Source organism: Musca vetustissima, unplaced genomic scaffold (assembly GCF_032173495.1).
Source record: "Musca vetustissima isolate MV318-11 ecotype Yass unplaced genomic scaffold, APGP_CSIRO_Mvet_v1 utg8614, whole genome shotgun sequence".
NCBI classification, from domain to species: domain Eukaryota; kingdom Metazoa; phylum Arthropoda; class Insecta; order Diptera; family Muscidae; genus Musca; species Musca vetustissima.
The window spans coordinates 23963-41156 of NW_026881398.1; the positions used below are offsets into that span (position 1 = coordinate 23963).

Below are 17194 nucleotides of genomic sequence, written 5' to 3' on the forward strand. Positions count from 1 at the left end.
TACATTTTAGCAATTAAATTTAAATATAAAGCTCAGAAAGCAAAAACAGCTTTTATTTCTCTAAACGTCAAAAGAAACTTTTGAAACAGCTGATCATTCTATGTGATCCCATGGCACAATATATAGGTAGTACCAGCAACGTACACAGGATTTCATTTCGGGGGGCCCGGTAGTACAAAATGAAAAAATTCGCTGTTGCAAACATAAATTTACTGTGAAAAAAAATCATTTCGGGGGGGCCCGGGCCCCCCTGCGTACGTCCCTGGGTAGTACATTTAGTGCAGCTGATGTCTCGCTTAACTGTCAAAGTGGATAATTTCTACATGAATTCGATGTGAACTATTATAATGAAAATGTTGACATATAGTCGAGACAAAAACAAAGGTCACCCAGAAAGATCAGCTGTTTCTGTCAAAAGGCATTATTGTGAATTAACGTCACATTACGAAAAGACCCATATTGTTGCCATTAATCTTGATAAAATAAATCTGCTGATTTCCCTTCTTTGACAATTGTTTATACCTCGATAAAATATGAAAATATCCAGTTTCGATGTATTTGCTTGTCAAGTTATATGTTTTTATGTTAAGGTCTAGAGTTAGAAGAACTTAAAATAAAGTGAGATCCCATCGAAACAAGAACCATCATCCAATATAAATATCGCGTTGTTTTTATTATGTCGCACTTATAATAAGACTGGGAATCGTTCTCATCGAGTAGCTTTAACCTTCCTTTTGCTATCGAGGGAATATTTTAAGACCAATTCTACCTATTTCAACTATTTCGTTTTCTTAAATTTTAAATATTTATTTCCTCTCTCCCACTCTCTCATTTCAGGTTGCCCTCTGCGATAATCTCGAATTGCCCTTTCGTGATGAATCATTCGATGCGGTGCTATCCATTGCCGTTGTGCATCATTTCGCCACCACCGAGCGGCGAGTTAATGCCCTCCGCGAATTGGCACGCATTTTACGAATTGGTGGTCGGGTTGTAATAACCGTTTGGGCACTGGAACAACGACATCGACGTTTTGAATCGCAGGATGTCCTAATACCATGGCAACCACCAAAAAATCGTAATTTTAACTATTCCGATGAAGAAGATGATGAGGATTTCTTGCCACCCTATCATGCCTACACAGAGGATTCAACAAATTCAAGTCGTTCGGCAGGAGATGGTGATAGTTCGAGCTTATCTTCCTCATCACCAGGGGAATCGTGTTATAGTTTTGTGAGAAGGGCAATACAGGTAAGTCATGGATATAACTGGAATTGAGATGGAAGTGTGACTTTCTTTTGGGTCTTCCAGAAACTAGCCGGCGGCCGCAAACATGCTTGGTTCTTGGAATCATGGACCTCCAAAGATACCAAAAACGACAGCAGCATGGACTATGAAGATGCCAAAGATCTGCCCATCGAACTGAGACGTTTGGAAGATTTTGAAGATTTCACCGATCCACCACTATCGGCGGGTCTTAAATCACGCAGTCTGGGTAGTATACTCAATCCACCACCACGACAAATTGTACGCTCACGTTCAAGTGTACCTAGTCTGGGTGGTCCTCTGGTCCCTTGCCAAGAGAGTGGTAATAAAAATCTGCAATTCCTCGATGCTCCACAATATGGAGTTCCCTCGTCCTCGGGTGCTATTTCAGGTTCTCCCAATTCCAGTGGGCACTCCAATGGCCATTCACCCATCAATCATGCCAGTACTTCGCCCAATACAACAAATCTTTTAACCTCCAGCTCCGCATCAGCAGCCACAACAAATCTCAGTCGCCGTCCTAAACTTATCAAACAAAAACAATCGCTATGCGATGAAGATTATCAACTGCCAGATACCCCTTTCCATATGTTGAGTCAATACAATGTGACAACAAATGGTGTGACCAATACGCTATATTCTCCCAAGGCAGGTCATCGTTCGGATTCGGGTCATTTGACCACGAGACAAATGAGAAAACAAAGTTCGCTGAATGAGGAGTTGATGGCGGGTAATCGGATAAGGGAAAAGGAAAGGGTGCGCAAACGAATACAAAAACAAATGTCGCTGAATGAGGCATTTCTGTGTCGTTCCGCTCTCTTTTCGAAGAGGCTGCAGGTTATACGAGAAGGCTTCACAAGTAAAATTAAAAGTTCAACGGGTAGCTTGGAGAGGGTAACCAAAACGGGTATTACAAAAATCATGCAGAATCTCAAGACGGCGAATAATGCGGAGGAGGGTGGCAGCGGAATGGCAAATGGCCCCAGTCCAAGTAATGTTAAGGCCTCTAAGGCAGCCATGTGTACCCATGAACACCATCATCATCACCACCATCAACAGCAACAGCAACATTATCAGCAGCCGCAGCCGAACTCCCCCTTAGTTAGTAATTTCCAGACCCATTTACATCATCTGTTGCATCGCCAAAATACCGCTCCAACGACCAATAAATTTGCCGGACCGGTAACCATTTGTAAAAGTTTGGAATGTGCCGCCACCGCCTGCTACTGTCAAACCTATCATCAGGGTTGTTCACAATGTAACGCCGAGAGTAGTGAGGAGAAGGCCCGTAGGCATTCCCGAGAATCTGGTTCTGATTCGTCCAAGGATAGTAGCCTACAATCGGATACCAGTATAGAGTCTGAAGATAGTTTTGCCTCCGTCATTTTTATACCCAAACCAGAGCAACATCAGCAACAGCTGAACTATCAAAAACAACATCAAAATTCAAATTCCAGTTCGAGTAATTCCTCCTCGAGTAATGGGGGTGGCAGTGGTGGTTGCTATGTCCACAAGACCTGTTGCCAGAGTCGTTGTGTTTCGGCCACATCCTCCAACCTGGGTGGTGGTGGCGCCCAATGTTGTAAACTAGACATTAATGGTCATCGTATATCCTCCGTACCAACTTCGCCGCTAATTATGCCCTGTCCTCCCACACCTGCCCATTCACCGGCTGCGGCCCAGACTCAGGTCACCTCACCGCCACAATCGGTGCCAGCTGTTGTGGCGGCCATGGCCATGTTTACACCACCAGCCGTGGCGGCTGCCAAAACGGCCATTGCAGAAGAGCAGGAAAATGGCGCCCAAGAGAAACCCCTAACAAATGGTCTGGCCAAGACCAGATTTAACTTTGATGAGGCCCACATAAGGCAGCAGGAAAGTAAGGATTTATTACAGCAAGAGCAGCAACAACAGCAGCCACACCAGCATCCACAATTTAAAATGGAGGTGAAGAAACCGGAACCCCTTAGAGACCCCTTGGAAAGGGAGAGGAAAATTTTTCTAGAACCCAAAATTACAAGGCAGACGATACAAAATCTACCAGCCATACCCAAGTTCCGCAAACAACAATCCCTGCAGATAAGTCGGCAAAATTATCCCATTGTGCGTAGGACAACCACTGGGGCTGGGGGTCCTGCCATTGCCACCATACCCAAGCTAATGTCTTTGGAACTTTTCAATCCGGCCACAGATGATTTGGACAGTGATTCCAGTGAGCCATCCTCTCCGGACTCGGTGGATAGTGTTATTAGTGCACCACGTTCTAACGCCTTAACTACGGCCCCTAGTTTGGATGCTGGTAAAGATTCCAGTCCCTTGGAGGAGAAAGAAAAAACCACTGCTCAAAATTCAAATAAATCTCCTCCCCATCACCCAGATCCCGATATCATTGTCAACGATGATACGGGTGAAATAATCCCCACCAAATATGGTGGCCAGCAAAGTAATCCGCCCGAGGATTGTGCCGAATTTGCTGAAAAACTTAGTGCTCAGTTAATGCGGGAATTGGAGGAGAAGTCGCAAAACCCAGAGACGAAAAGTCGTAGCTTGGAAAATGTCAGCGAGGAATTCTATGATGATCCGTTTGCTCCTCAGCCGCACCGCAAGAGGAATGGTGACAAGGATTTGACTGCCTTAAGGGATGAATTGCGCGAACGGCGTCTAATGCTGGCCAATCTCTCCACCCAACCCAGCCTAAATCAATCGCCAAATTCCTCTTCCACCTCATCACTGTCCTCACAAACCCGTAGCTTTACTATACACGAAGAGGACGAAGAAGAAGATGAGGAGGAACATGAGCGCAGCTATTCGCTGCAGCTCTACGAAAATTGTAAAATCTCCAAGCTGAACTATAAACGCCATCTACACAACAACAATAATTTACATCCCGAGACCACTTATCTGCTGCAGGATGAAGATTCCTCTTTTAAGGATGAAGAAGAAGACAACGACGATGAAGTGGAGGAAGGAGTAGCAGAAATTGAACACGACGTCATACCCGAAGAAGACGAAGAGGATGAAGATGAAGAACCGAGCCAAGACAACGATCGTTCCTCAACGAAAACCAAAGACACAACCCTAAAATGTGACTCTCTCGACGACAAGGAGGATGAGACGAAAAAGAGTTCCGGCGAAGAGACCACGCTGCAAAATCGCAACCAATCCACAGAGTCGTGGGAACATTCGAACAGTTCGACTACATCACTTGATAGCCCCTCACAAGGTGGCGCCACTACACACCATCGTTACTATCACGTTTTTCGTGAGGGTGAACTGGATGCTCTGATCAATCATCATGTCGCTAGCCTGCACATCGTGTCGTCGTATTATGAGCGTGCCAGTTGGTGTGTGGTTGCTGAAAAAGTGCAAGTATGGACAATTTGAGTGGTTGGCTGGATAGAATACTAAATAGATAGAAGTTAGATAGTGTGTGGATTTGGAAATAGAAAAATGATAAAATTCGACAATGTTGAAATCCCATATACAACCCCCCATGTATACACAACATGCCTAATTTATTTGTTATTCGAATGATGGAAAAAAGCTCAATATTTTATTTAATTTATTTATATTCTATATTAATAAGTAGTTAAGATTTAGAAAACCTCTTTTTTGGCAGCGGACAAAGCGGTATTTTGTACTAAAATAAATAAAAAAGTAATTTTCATGAAATTTCTTATAAAAATTCATATTCAGCTGAGCTGAATTGCAGATTTATAAACGAAAATAGCATTTGGTGAAGTAAAAAACAAATTTGGCTATGAAAAATAAAATTCAGCTCAGCTGAATTGCAATTTTTCAACTGAAAACATGATTTGTATGCGTAAAATGTGGAAATTTTATATGAAACGGCATATTCAGCTGAGCCGGGCTGAATTAATGTTTTCCTATTGAAAACCTTATTCAGCCAGGCTGAATTAATGTTTTCCTATTGAAAACCTTATTCAGCCGGGCTGAATTAATGTTTTCCTATTGAAAACCCTATTCAGCCGGGCTGAATTAATGTTTTCCTATTGAAAACCTTATTCAGCCGGGCTGAATTAATGTTTTCCTATTGAAAACCTTATTCAGCCGGGCTGAATTAATGTTTTCCTATAGAAAACCTTATTCAACCGGGCTGAATTAATGTTTTCCTATTAAAAACCGTATTCAGCCGGGCTGAATTAATGTTTTCCTATAGAAAAACTTATTCAACTGGATTGAATTAAATATTTCCTATAGAAAACCTTATTGAGCTGGGCTGAATTAAAGTTTTCATAACCATTTCTTTATTTCAACGTAAAATATACCCTTAAGTTCACATTGCCATACCCTAAAAATAAATTGTAAATATTTATTGAAAAAAAATATTATTTGCCAACATAAATATAAAAATCAATCATAGTTCTCGCTCCTTTAATCTACAGGAAAACGAACAACTTAACATTATTATAAAGACTTTATAAAATTTATAAAAAATATTAATTACAATAATAAGAAAAAATTAATATATATTAAAAAAATAAAACATTTTTAAATTATAATAATTCATCATGCCTCTAAATGGGAACCAACTATTAACATAATATCAAAGTTGGCAACCCTAGAAAACAAAACAAAAATAAGAAGATATTGAAATTATATTCCCCATATTAAAAAACAAAATATACTCCTTTGATCTACTATAATTGGATTTAAAAATTAAATAACATTAAAAAAAACATAACCTAAAAACCAAAATCATAAATATAAACAAAATATATCTATGAATTTAAACAAAAAAAAAATAAAAAATCGCGTGGCAAAAAAAGAAATTAAATTTTTTTGAAAAGCCGCCTCATTTGTCTCATATTTTTTTTTTTCGATTTTTTGTGACAAAGGTAATTACAAGAAGATCAGGTCAGTTGTAATAAAAACGTTTGTTAGACTGGCCTTAAACTTCATTAAATGAACAAAAATATTTTTACCAAATATTATCAATAATATTTGTAGTATTTAAAGTAAATAAAAAAACAAATACATTCATACACACATAAAAGGTTTAAAAGGAATTGCAAAATTGAAAATTTTTTCTAGTATTAATAAAACATTTTTATAGGTTAATAAGTACTAAATATATAATATATATACATAAATTGTTATGTAATATTAAATAAGATTTAAGGAATCATCGAAGATTTTTATTTCATTTCAATTCGATTGGTTTTTTTGTTTATTTATTTTTTTTTATTATAATTTTATTAACATTACCTTCTCATTATTGTGAATTGTTATTATGTTAGCGTTGATACGCCATAAACAGTCGAGCATTGCAAATGATGTAAAAACGCCATATCCACTTACCATTTGTATACAGTGGCGTGCACAAATGTTCAAATATTTGTATTTGGAGCTTTTTTAATGGCATCCATAAGGTGGAAGTATTCACGCGAGACCCTATAAAGTACTCTCTGATTAATATTCTATTTGGAATCAGCGATCTCCGGCTCTGTGGTTATGATTTATTCTAAAAATTCAGTAGGGAAACCCATGAAATGTTAGTTTCATCCATAACAATGAAACTACAAAACTTTTATGGACTCTCAAATTATCAAGATTGTTGCAATTTTTAGGGTTGCCTCCATATATCGGATCCTACCAAATTACGGTATTTTGGAGATTTTGGGGACATTTTTTAAACTAATTCGATGTAAACTGATAAATATGCTTCTCATTGGGTAGCAAATCTTCCTACCAACAGTTATTAATATTGGTCCAGGATGGACACGTTTTTAACCCGAATTAAGAAGAGAATATCGCCAATAAAGAGTATTAGCGACTCTATAGGTATTTTGATGGTCCTAGGCGCATTTCCCAGCCTGTAATTTAGGATTACGGGACATTGATGAATAAAAAACTTAGTATAAATGTTAACAAAGGTCATGTATCATTGTCGGTATTGATTCTCCATTACGTCATAGAACCTCACTCTCTATATCCTTCTTCATACGCCCTGATGAGATGACTCCTGATTTCATTCTTCCGCGGTAAACTCATTTTGTTCAAAATAGCTTCTTAACTCTAAGCCTAGATACTTACTTACTTAGCTGACTTGTAACAGAACGGTTGTTCCATAAGCCGAGCTTAATAAAGATTTCCAAGCGCGTCGATTTTGTGCGCATCTAATCCAATTTGAAAGACCATGTACCGAGATATTGTCTTCTACATGATTTTTCCATCAGATGCGTGGCCTTTCCCTTCTGCGTGGATCATCACTTGGCTCGCTTTTATATGCCTTTTGAGTGGGGGGTATACTCATCCATACCCACAACATACTGCAACTCGATCCATCTGAATATGTCGATGTCCGAGAATAGATGGTATAGCTCATGGATCATTCGACGGCGATATTCACCGTTCAGATCGGTCCATAGATCTTCCAGAGATTTTTTTCTCATTTTTCTTCTTCGGATTTCAAAGCTAAAGTTTTTTTTTTATAGCGGTACCGAGGTATATAAAATCTTTTACTGCCTCGAAGATGTAGTTCCACAGAAGCAAGTTCCACGGTTGGTCCGAGTCTACTGTACGTCTTTCACGTTGATACCATCAGCTTGGTTTTCTCGCCATTTACTGCCAGTCCCACTTTGTCAGACTCCTTATCAATTCGTTTAAATGTGGATGTTACCGCTCGCAATGATCATGATATCGGCGTAGGCGAATAACATACGTTGTTTGGAGTACAAAGTGTCTTTTCTGTTCACATTTGCATTTCGTATGCCCATTTCCAGCAGGTTGTTAAACAGGTTACACGACAAACTGTCACCTTGTCTGAATCCTCGTTCGGTATTGATGGTCTTCGAAAGGTCCTTGCAGACATTAACTGCTGACCATGTGCAAAGCCGTATTAATTTTGCAGGAATGTCGAACGCAGACATGGCCTTAAATACCTCTGAACGGATAGGGCTGTCGAATGCGGCTTTTAAGTCGACGAATAGGTGGAATGTGTAGATGGGTTTTTCGTGGGTCTTTTACAGGATTTGGCGCAGAGTGAAATTCTGGTCAATGGTGAATTTGCCAGGCCTGAAGCAACATTGGTATGGTCCAATAATGTCATTGACCTTTGGCTTCACTCCTTCACACAGAACGCTGTATAGCACTTAATATGCGATGGGAAGGAGACATATTTCACTTTGATTACAAATGAAACCACACTTTGCTAGACAGAATCTAGCTAAGTGTGGTTGTGGTTAATATGCTAAATGGTGGGTGTAAAGGCGCCGAAATTGCGTTTCGAAAAAGGCAATGAAATAAAAGACGAACGTATTAGTTTCTGATTCCAGAACATTGTTGAGGTAATAAAAATAAATAATAATAGGGAAAATAAAGAGAATTGGGAAGAACAGATTACCTGTGTTACGTGTAGCGATCGTGACGAAAAGAAGAAGATCAATAACAATGCTGAAAAGTGTCATTGGCGCAAAACTATACTCATTAGAAAACTGTCAGTTCAATGTTGTAGCAATAAAGAGTATGCAGTTTTCTAATGAGTATGCAAACAAACACAATGAACACGAGCGTTCAAAGGATGCATTTCCCAACAATACAAATAAAAGCGATTCTTACTTAAACAGTGGGTTTAGGGCCTATATTTCGTGGCGTTAAAATTCTTGGGGTCATACAAACTTATAATACCAGCTCGAAATAGTTGCGTAGTATATGTATAAAAATAAAAATTTTGAAATGCTGAATTTTATCAAATATTTTTATTCAAGTTTTATTAAATTTTTAAAGAAAAATATAGTTTTAATTGGGTTCTTTTATTCTTTATATAATTTAATATGCCACTCCTGAAATGCCGAATTTCCCATAACGTCGTTCAATTTATCATATTTATTTTTTTAATTCTAATATTTTTGTATTTCTAACTTCTATTGATAACTTTTAAGCGTGACTCGAATAAATGGCGTCTACTTTTATTTCATCATCTTTGTTGTTCTTTTTCCCCTTAACAGGGTTGCATTTACCAATATCAATTTGTACTTGGTAATCATTTTATTATAATAGGTGATTTCGTTAATGTATTCCACTACACTATTTTATTTATTTATTTTTTATTTAAACCCTTATAAAACTAAACAAAAAAACACAACATGAAGATCGTTACATTTTTTCAACCAATATTAATAGAAACGTAATTTTTTCATATAAAAATAACTACCCAAAATATAACCCAAAGCAAACCGTAACATTTATATATAAAACCATTTAACAAGTATATAAAAACACCTTAAAATAATATATCAATAAAAATGCATTTACATCTTTTGAAATTCCAAAGCAACCCAAAAAATAAAAACAAAATGAAAATAGTATTAATTGCTGCCATCACTAATCTACCACAATATAAATACCCCCTCTCTCTCTCTCTCTTACATATACCAAAAAGAAAAGGTAAATTTTCATTTCCATATGTCTGGCCATCTAAAAATCAAAATTAACTGGCAAGCAAAATAAAAGTATTTATTTATAATTTGTCATTTATAATCGAATTCATGGTATAATTAATAAGGTAGCATTTTAACAGCCCGAAAGAGTATCAGCTGTTCATCCTGTTTGGCCTTAAAAATAGGCCGTGCCAAGGATTATTGATCAGGTCATCTAGTAAGATCAGCTGCTTCTCAAGTTTGCTGTCAAGATTCTTTATTGTAAATTGACTTTACATTATAAAAACTTAAATAACGCCAAAATCAAGATCTATTAATAAGGTCACCCAGCAAGCGAAAGTCAGCTGATTTTTCCTAATTGGGCTTTGTTTAAGTTTTCATAATAGAAGTCAATTCACAATCATGGATTTTGACAGCAAACATGAAAAGCAGCTGATATAAAGCTGGTCTCCTTGATGTCTTGATATTTTTTGAGTTGAATGTAAACCTATCCTAAATGTATAAGGTACGTTTAGATCATGGCACAATAATTAGGTAGTCCATTTAGAGCAGCTGATGTCTTGATTAACTGTCAAAGTGCGTAATTTCTACTTGAATTCGATGTGCAGTGTTGCCAACCCTTTTAAATATTATATGGAAAAATTTGACAGATAATCGAGACAAAAACAAAGGTTTTTGTTATCATACATCACCTTATTTTTGCATCATGGTTTAGATTTACGAAATCCACTCGATCTCAAATGTCAATTCCATAGCGTATACGTCAAATATCCAATGGATCATGGCACATTAAATAGGTAGTCCATTTAGCGCAGCTGATGTCTCGAATAACTGTCAAAGTGGGTAATTTCTACTTGTATTCGATGTGTAGTGTTGCCAACCATGTGAAATATTATAAAGAAAAATTTGAGAGATGGTCGAGAAAAAAACAAATTTGTTTGTTATTTTACATCACCTTATTATTGCATTATGCACATGATTAACTTTGAGATCGAGTGGATTTAGTTGTCTAAACGTAGCCTTACACCATAAACCTTAACGTATGGCAAGTGTAACACTGCCAAACAAAACAAATGTATGGTGTAAAAACGCCTTCATTTGTTAGGCGTTTCTTAACATTCGTTTAAATGGCGGATTTTCCTTGATAATTGTACCATGCTAAGTAGTAATAAAAATACAAAAAATATTATTTTCCCCCTTTTTTATTTTTTTTATAATAAAAGTATTTCCAAAATACTCTCTGTTTTTTGTTTAAATAAACGAAACTAACACAAAAATTGTAACAAAACAAACAAAAAATCAATGAAATTGTCTGACTGTGAATGAGTTTTTAAATGTAGTTAGCCCAAAAACAAAACAAATAAGAACTTAAAAAAGTAACGAACTAAATAAACTCTTAAACAATGAAGGTTAGGAAACATAACCTAACCCTAATAAATAATTAAAAAAAAGAAAATTAGGCGCCTAAAAAATATTTACAAATTTCAAAAAAAATAAATAAATAAACAAGGAATGATTGTATAAATATGATTATGAAGTTTGGATATGCTAACAACATTCCCCCATTAACTATTAATAATAATAACAACAACATTTTTTTTTTTCAATTTATTTAACATAACCTCAAAAGGAGCAAACAAATAGTTTATAGCTAAAATAAAATAACAGGAAACTTACACTTGTATTATATTTACAAAACACACATTCAAGCATAATAAAATAAAGAAAAATAAAATATATTTATTAAAAAAATGCTTTTATATAAATATAGTAAATATATGCCTAATTACATACCTACATACATAATTAAAATAACTAAAGAATCCCCTAACCTATAAATGAGAAATAAAAATAAAACACAATATATTTGACTTAATACCTTTAAAATACAAAAAATAATAAAATAAAAAAAATCAACTTTAGTTCCAATAAAAAAAGATCTATAAATAAAAAAACAATATGAAGTTTTATTATTTGGTTAATAAAGTGAGGTTAGGTTAGATGTATTTTAAGGTAAGTTTTACCGTTCTCGATTTAAGTCTGTACTTATTTAATTGTTCTCTATAAACATCCCAATCAGTACTCAATTTTGTCTTACTGGCTTTATTGTATGCTTTGTGAGCAGATTTTTCGTAGGGCTGCTAGTTCAATAGACCGCCATACCAGCAGAGGTTTCCTCCCAGGATATGTTAGTGGGAAATAAGTCTTATGACATCTTAGAAGAGCAGCATTATTCTCACAGTTTGTATTCCAAGGCCAGGAGAAGTGTAAGTTCGGGTAAGTGAATAAGACGGTGGCTAGAATTACACCGATTTCGAGTTGTTTCATACACAAAACCGAACTAGAATTATTAATTGGGCGCCATATCCCAACCAAAATCAATACTTACTTTACTTAGCTGGCTTATGAGAGGACTGTTGTTCCATAAGCCGAGCTTAAAAAGATTTCAAGGCGCGTCGATATCGTGCGCATCTCATCCAATTTGAATGATCATTTTCCGAGATGTTGTCTTCTACTTGATCTTTCAATCGGATTCGTGGCCTTCCCCTTCTGCGTGAACCTTCACTTGGCTCGCTTTTATATGCCTTCTCAGCTGGGGCATCTTCATCCATTCTCACAAGATGGCCTAACCAACATAGTCGCTGCAGCTCGATCCGTCTGACCATGTCGATAACCGAGAATTTATTCGACGGCGATATTGTAGCTGTCACAGAAGTTGACTCAGCTGTAGCGAACCCACGCTTTGTATTCGCCATTTTTGTTAAATCCAGCAACAACTGATCAATTGTCATAACCCTGGATTTGGGTTTCGGCAATTCAACAGTAGGCGGATCTCGCGGTTTGCGGATCGGCAGGTTTGTTCTTTCGCTCAAGACATCATCCTGGATGCCTTTCAGCGGTCCGTCATGAACAGTACTTTGCCTTCATCAGTAGTGGATGATGGTCATGGGGAAATCTCAACAGTCAGAGACCCTTTGGGGATTGCTGAGTGATCAGAAGTCCCAGCCATCATTGTCTTGATTGTACTCAGAATACTCACAGTCTTCTCCTTTTCTGGGGGAGGGACTACTGTGGTAGACTTCGAACGCTACGTAGGAATTCTTTTAATCAGGAAGTCACTCGAAATGTCAGTTAGATAGTTTCGAATGAACTTCCAAATGAATTTCAGATTCCTTTTAATCAGAAGGAATTCCTTGTCGGTTATAGAGTCCGCGGCCCGTCCGATAAATCGGTTGTAGAAGTTAATTGGTATCCGGTAAATATTTTTGTCAGAGATCTCTTTGGCATTTGCGGTTTCGGTAGTTTCTTGTGCTTATGATTCATTAATCGTTTCGATGGGATGGTCATAGGCACCAGTCTCTACTTCAACAGCGAGCTGCGTCTCGAGAGACTTCATTGCACGCCGTGTAGATGGGTTTGGGATCTTCGTCCTCGCTAGAGATTGCATATTTTCTCATCGTCGTAGAAGACTCACCTTGATTTGGAATAATCACCAGGATAACCATTGTGTTAATTACCGTAGTGCTATTCACAGTAGTATCCAGCACCTTCCTCGTCTGACAAAGGTGAGTCATCTCAGAGAAGAGTCGAGATACCTTCCTAAGGTGAAAGGAGCCGGTTACCTCAATAAAGTCTGCAGGCTTGCATTGATATCGTCTAGAATAATGGAATTTTAGGAAACCGCTACATTGGCATTGGTCGTCATGGTTTGTGGAGGTTAATTGGCATCTGACCATGTCGAGTTCGAGACTGACTGTGGGGACTTAGTGTCAACCATGGCATGGTCTCTTACAATGGTAAGAACTCGCCAGCTGAGCCTGGAAAAACTTATCGAGGCGCCCAGGTATCAACAATTCTCCGTTCGAAGGTCAAATGATGGATCCGTGAGCTAGGTACGATGCGGCGAAAAGTTGTGCGAATGAGGAAGAAATTCCAGAGTGCCAGATGGGGCAAATGCGGATGATTTACTTAAATATAAATCTGAACTCCTTGCTGCACTTACAACGTGTAAGGACGAGCTTTTTAGGTGCAGGTATGTATGGATTATTTCTCCACTTCTTGATGAATCGGCGCAGCCTTCGAGTTTTGATTATATAGACGTCTATTGGTAGAACGGTGAGCAAGTTACGATGCGGCTGCAAGTTAAGCGATTGAGTTAGATATTTCAGAGTACCAGGTGGGTCAATGCAGATGATTTACTTCTATGAGAATTCCTTGCTACACTTAGGACAAGTATCTGCCGGATAAGAAGTAAGAAATCTCCAGTTATGGATGTTAATGAATTGGCAAAGCCTTCGAGTTTTGAACGTATAGAAGTTGCGGACAGTATCTGCCGGATTCGAAGTAGAAAATCCCCAGGTATGGATGGTTTAATTGGATGGCTTAAAGCCATCTAGAAGGTCATACCGGAATATAAGTGTTACTTCAACGTGAGTGGGAAGCAACATCTTAGATGTGGTGCTGCTTAAGTCGTCCAATAGAGTAAGAAATGATCCGTGCTCGTATCGGGGCATACGTCTTCCCGCAGTACTTGGAAATGTTAGTCGTCTATTAAGCCCATTTTGGGGGCTTCACTTTTCCTCTTCTTTTTTGTATTATTCAGAAAACTCTTTCTAACATATTAAAAACATCTTTTATTTATATTAAATGGAATATTTATGTATATAATAAATAAAATACAATTATTTTAAACATCTGCATGTTTACGTCTTATGTGTTTATAGAAATTCGATATATCGGTAAATGTCTTTGGACAATGTTGGCAAGCGTGTTCCTTAATACCCAAGTGAACCTTTAAATGGGCGCTCAATGCACTGCGAAAACGAAAACGTTTCTCACAGAATTTACACTCTAACGGAGTCTCACCGGTGTGTACCCTCTCATGCGTGATACTTTCCATTCGCGTACGAAATGTTTTCGGACAAAATTGGCATGCGAATGGTTTTTTATCGGTGTGAACAATTTTATGACGTTCCATAATTGTTGCCGTCTTAAAACTGTAACGATAAGAGAGCAGAGAGGGGAGGATGGATGTTTAATAAAAAATACTTATTTTTATTAGATCGACTTACTTTTTATGACAAATATCACATTCAAATGGTTTCTCTGAATTATGCGTAAAGATGTGCGATTCCAAATGAATTTTACTAAAGAATTTCTTGCCACATATCGTGCAGGCAAATTCACGTTTATCTGGAAAGAGGAAATATTCAATTAATAAGATCTTAACATGGAGGGAGTGATTTATATATAGGAAAAAGACAAGTCTTCTAAAATAAGTTATATTTTGATTCTATAAGAAGCCATTTTTGGAGAAGTCATTACTGGTCTTCTATAAGAGGAACTACTTGGTGTTCCACAAAAAGACCTATTTGGTATTTCACAAGAAGACCTTCTGGACATCTATAAGTAAACCTACTAGTCTTCTATAAAAAATACCTATTAGACTTCTATAAAAAGACTTACTAGTGTTCAATAAGAGGATCTTCCAGTCTTCTACACAAAAACCCATTTTGTTTTCAAAAAAAGAAACCCCCATTTGCCTTGTCTAAGAAGAACATTTGAGTGGTATATAACAAGACCTAAATCCTACTTAGTATCCAATCAAATTTTTATTTTATTATTCCTTCAACTTACATCCGTGTGACATTTCATGATTGAGCAGGCTACGCCTCCATGTATATTCCTTGCTGCAATATTGGCATTTATATTTTGGCTTCTTGCCCGCCCCCGAATGATACTGCCGGGTATGTGCTTGTAAACTAGTATTCGAATCGAAATTACGAAAGCATTGTTTACAGGGTACAACTTCGGGATATTGTGCAAGCTGTGTACAATCACGACTACGATGATTGGCATAATGGACATAATCTTTACAGGCAATATCACAGGCATCACATTTCAATTTCAATGCTGGATGATGTTCAAAACGAATGTGATTCAGGAACGTAACATAATGGTTAATTAATTGCTTGCAATCATAGCATTTATATTGCAGATCTTGAAGATTTTCAATGGAGTGTGTGCTATTGGCATGATTGAATAGATCCATAGGTGTTACGGCTTTGTAGTCGCAAGAGCTGCAAAGAAATGGATATGAGGTCCAATGTGACAATTGCAAATGGGGTGGTAAGGTGGAGGAGTCCTAGAAAATATACCGAAAAAATAAATTAAATAAAATATTAACACATTATCTAATTAATAGTCTCTACAAACCTCCGCTACCTCATAATTTTCATTGCCTACATCCTCTTCCTCTACCTCCTCCATATCGTATTCATTTGCATTACTCTCCTCCAAATAGATCTGTTCATCATTGACCGTGTCCTCTTCATGATATTCCCCTTCATTGGTTCCACTTAATTTAGTATTGTTAACCTGGTCCTCAACCTCATAATATTCCGAAGTTTCATCTCCCATATATGATTGATCATTTGGTTCCCCTTTATGTATATTTTCATTACATTCCCGTTCTTCTTGTAACTGCATTTCATCATAGCCATCATCTCCATCACTATTACTACCCTTTCCCATATTTAATATGGTATAGACCTCCTCCAAATACCCATCATTGTCATTATCATCCTCGTCAGCTTCATTTGTCACAATAACTTCGGTTTGCCGTTTTATGGCTGAGGGATGTCTGGGTGCTGGAATTTCATTATCGCTGGTTCTTTCCTGTTTAACTTTGATCGATTCTTTATTAACAATTTTTCTTATTTTTGTATTGGTTGGATTCCTTTTGGTCGCAGGTTTTACTCTGTCCCTTTCCCGTCTTACAGCTTGGGCTTTAGTACGTTTAGGCGAACTATTTTCAGGACTTTCGAGTTCCTGTAGCAAATTGTCCTCATCATCGGCTTGTGTCCCTATTTCCACAGGCTGTGCCACTTCATCTGTCACCTTCTCCTTGTTTGTCGCAACTTCTCCATTCTTCCCCTTGTCCTCCTCAGGCGTGGGATAAATAGTCTCTAATGCCTCCTGAGCCTCTTTTACTTTAATATAGAACTTATAATAGTCATTTAATGACTCCACACATTCCTGACAAACTTGTTTCGGTTTTAGATCCTGCATTCGTATGTGGACCTGACAGCACTCCTTGGCCTTTTGGCAAATATCATTTGTCTCATCGTTGATGGTAATCAAGTGGTCCGGTTTCTTTAGCGATGCACAAAGGCGGCAAAGGTAGATCATGTTTCGTTCAGTGCTTCTTGGTTTGGTGCTGGAGAAGCTATTTTCGTGCTGCGGAATTCCTTGAATTCCTTATCACTCCAATTGTTATGGACCAGCGGATCGTGAAAGAAGCAGATAAAAATAAGGAGCCAAAACAAACTTCAACAAGCCCAACAAGCCATTAGAGTCTAAACGCAACCAGAGAGTCACGAGTCAGCGTCATACTTTTTCGCCGGCGTGAAAACCAAACGAAAGAGTTGGCGTTAGCGGCACAAAATGTCAATTATTTGTTTTTATTTTCTGACAGAAAATTTTACGTTGTGCAAACAAAATTCAATTTATTATTTAATAGACAATAA

General features: G+C 37.4%; 2 protein-coding genes across 2 annotated transcripts; one reads left to right on the forward strand and one right to left on the reverse strand.

Moving 5' to 3' along the window:
• The first annotated feature begins 533 nt into the window (after nt 1-533).
• LOC133327353 (uncharacterized) lies at nt 534-4705 on the forward strand. Its single transcript, XM_061535912.1, has 3 exons — nt 534-554; nt 838-1248; nt 1309-4705. The coding sequence occupies exons 1-3, from the start codon at nt 534-536 to the stop codon at nt 4645-4647; spliced, it is 3771 nt and encodes a 1256-aa protein (XP_061391896.1). The 3' UTR covers nt 4648-4705.
• A 9647-nt stretch (nt 4706-14352) lies between these two features.
• On the reverse strand, nt 14353-16856 carry LOC133327345 (zinc finger protein 3 homolog). Its single transcript, XM_061535906.1, has 4 exons — nt 15882-16856; nt 15303-15810; nt 14738-14858; nt 14353-14662 (listed from the first exon to the last, which is right to left on the reverse strand). Exons 1-4 carry the CDS (start codon nt 16854-16856, stop codon nt 14353-14355), a joined length of 1914 nt encoding a protein of 637 aa, XP_061391890.1.
• Between the last annotated feature and the right edge of the window lie 338 nt (nt 16857-17194).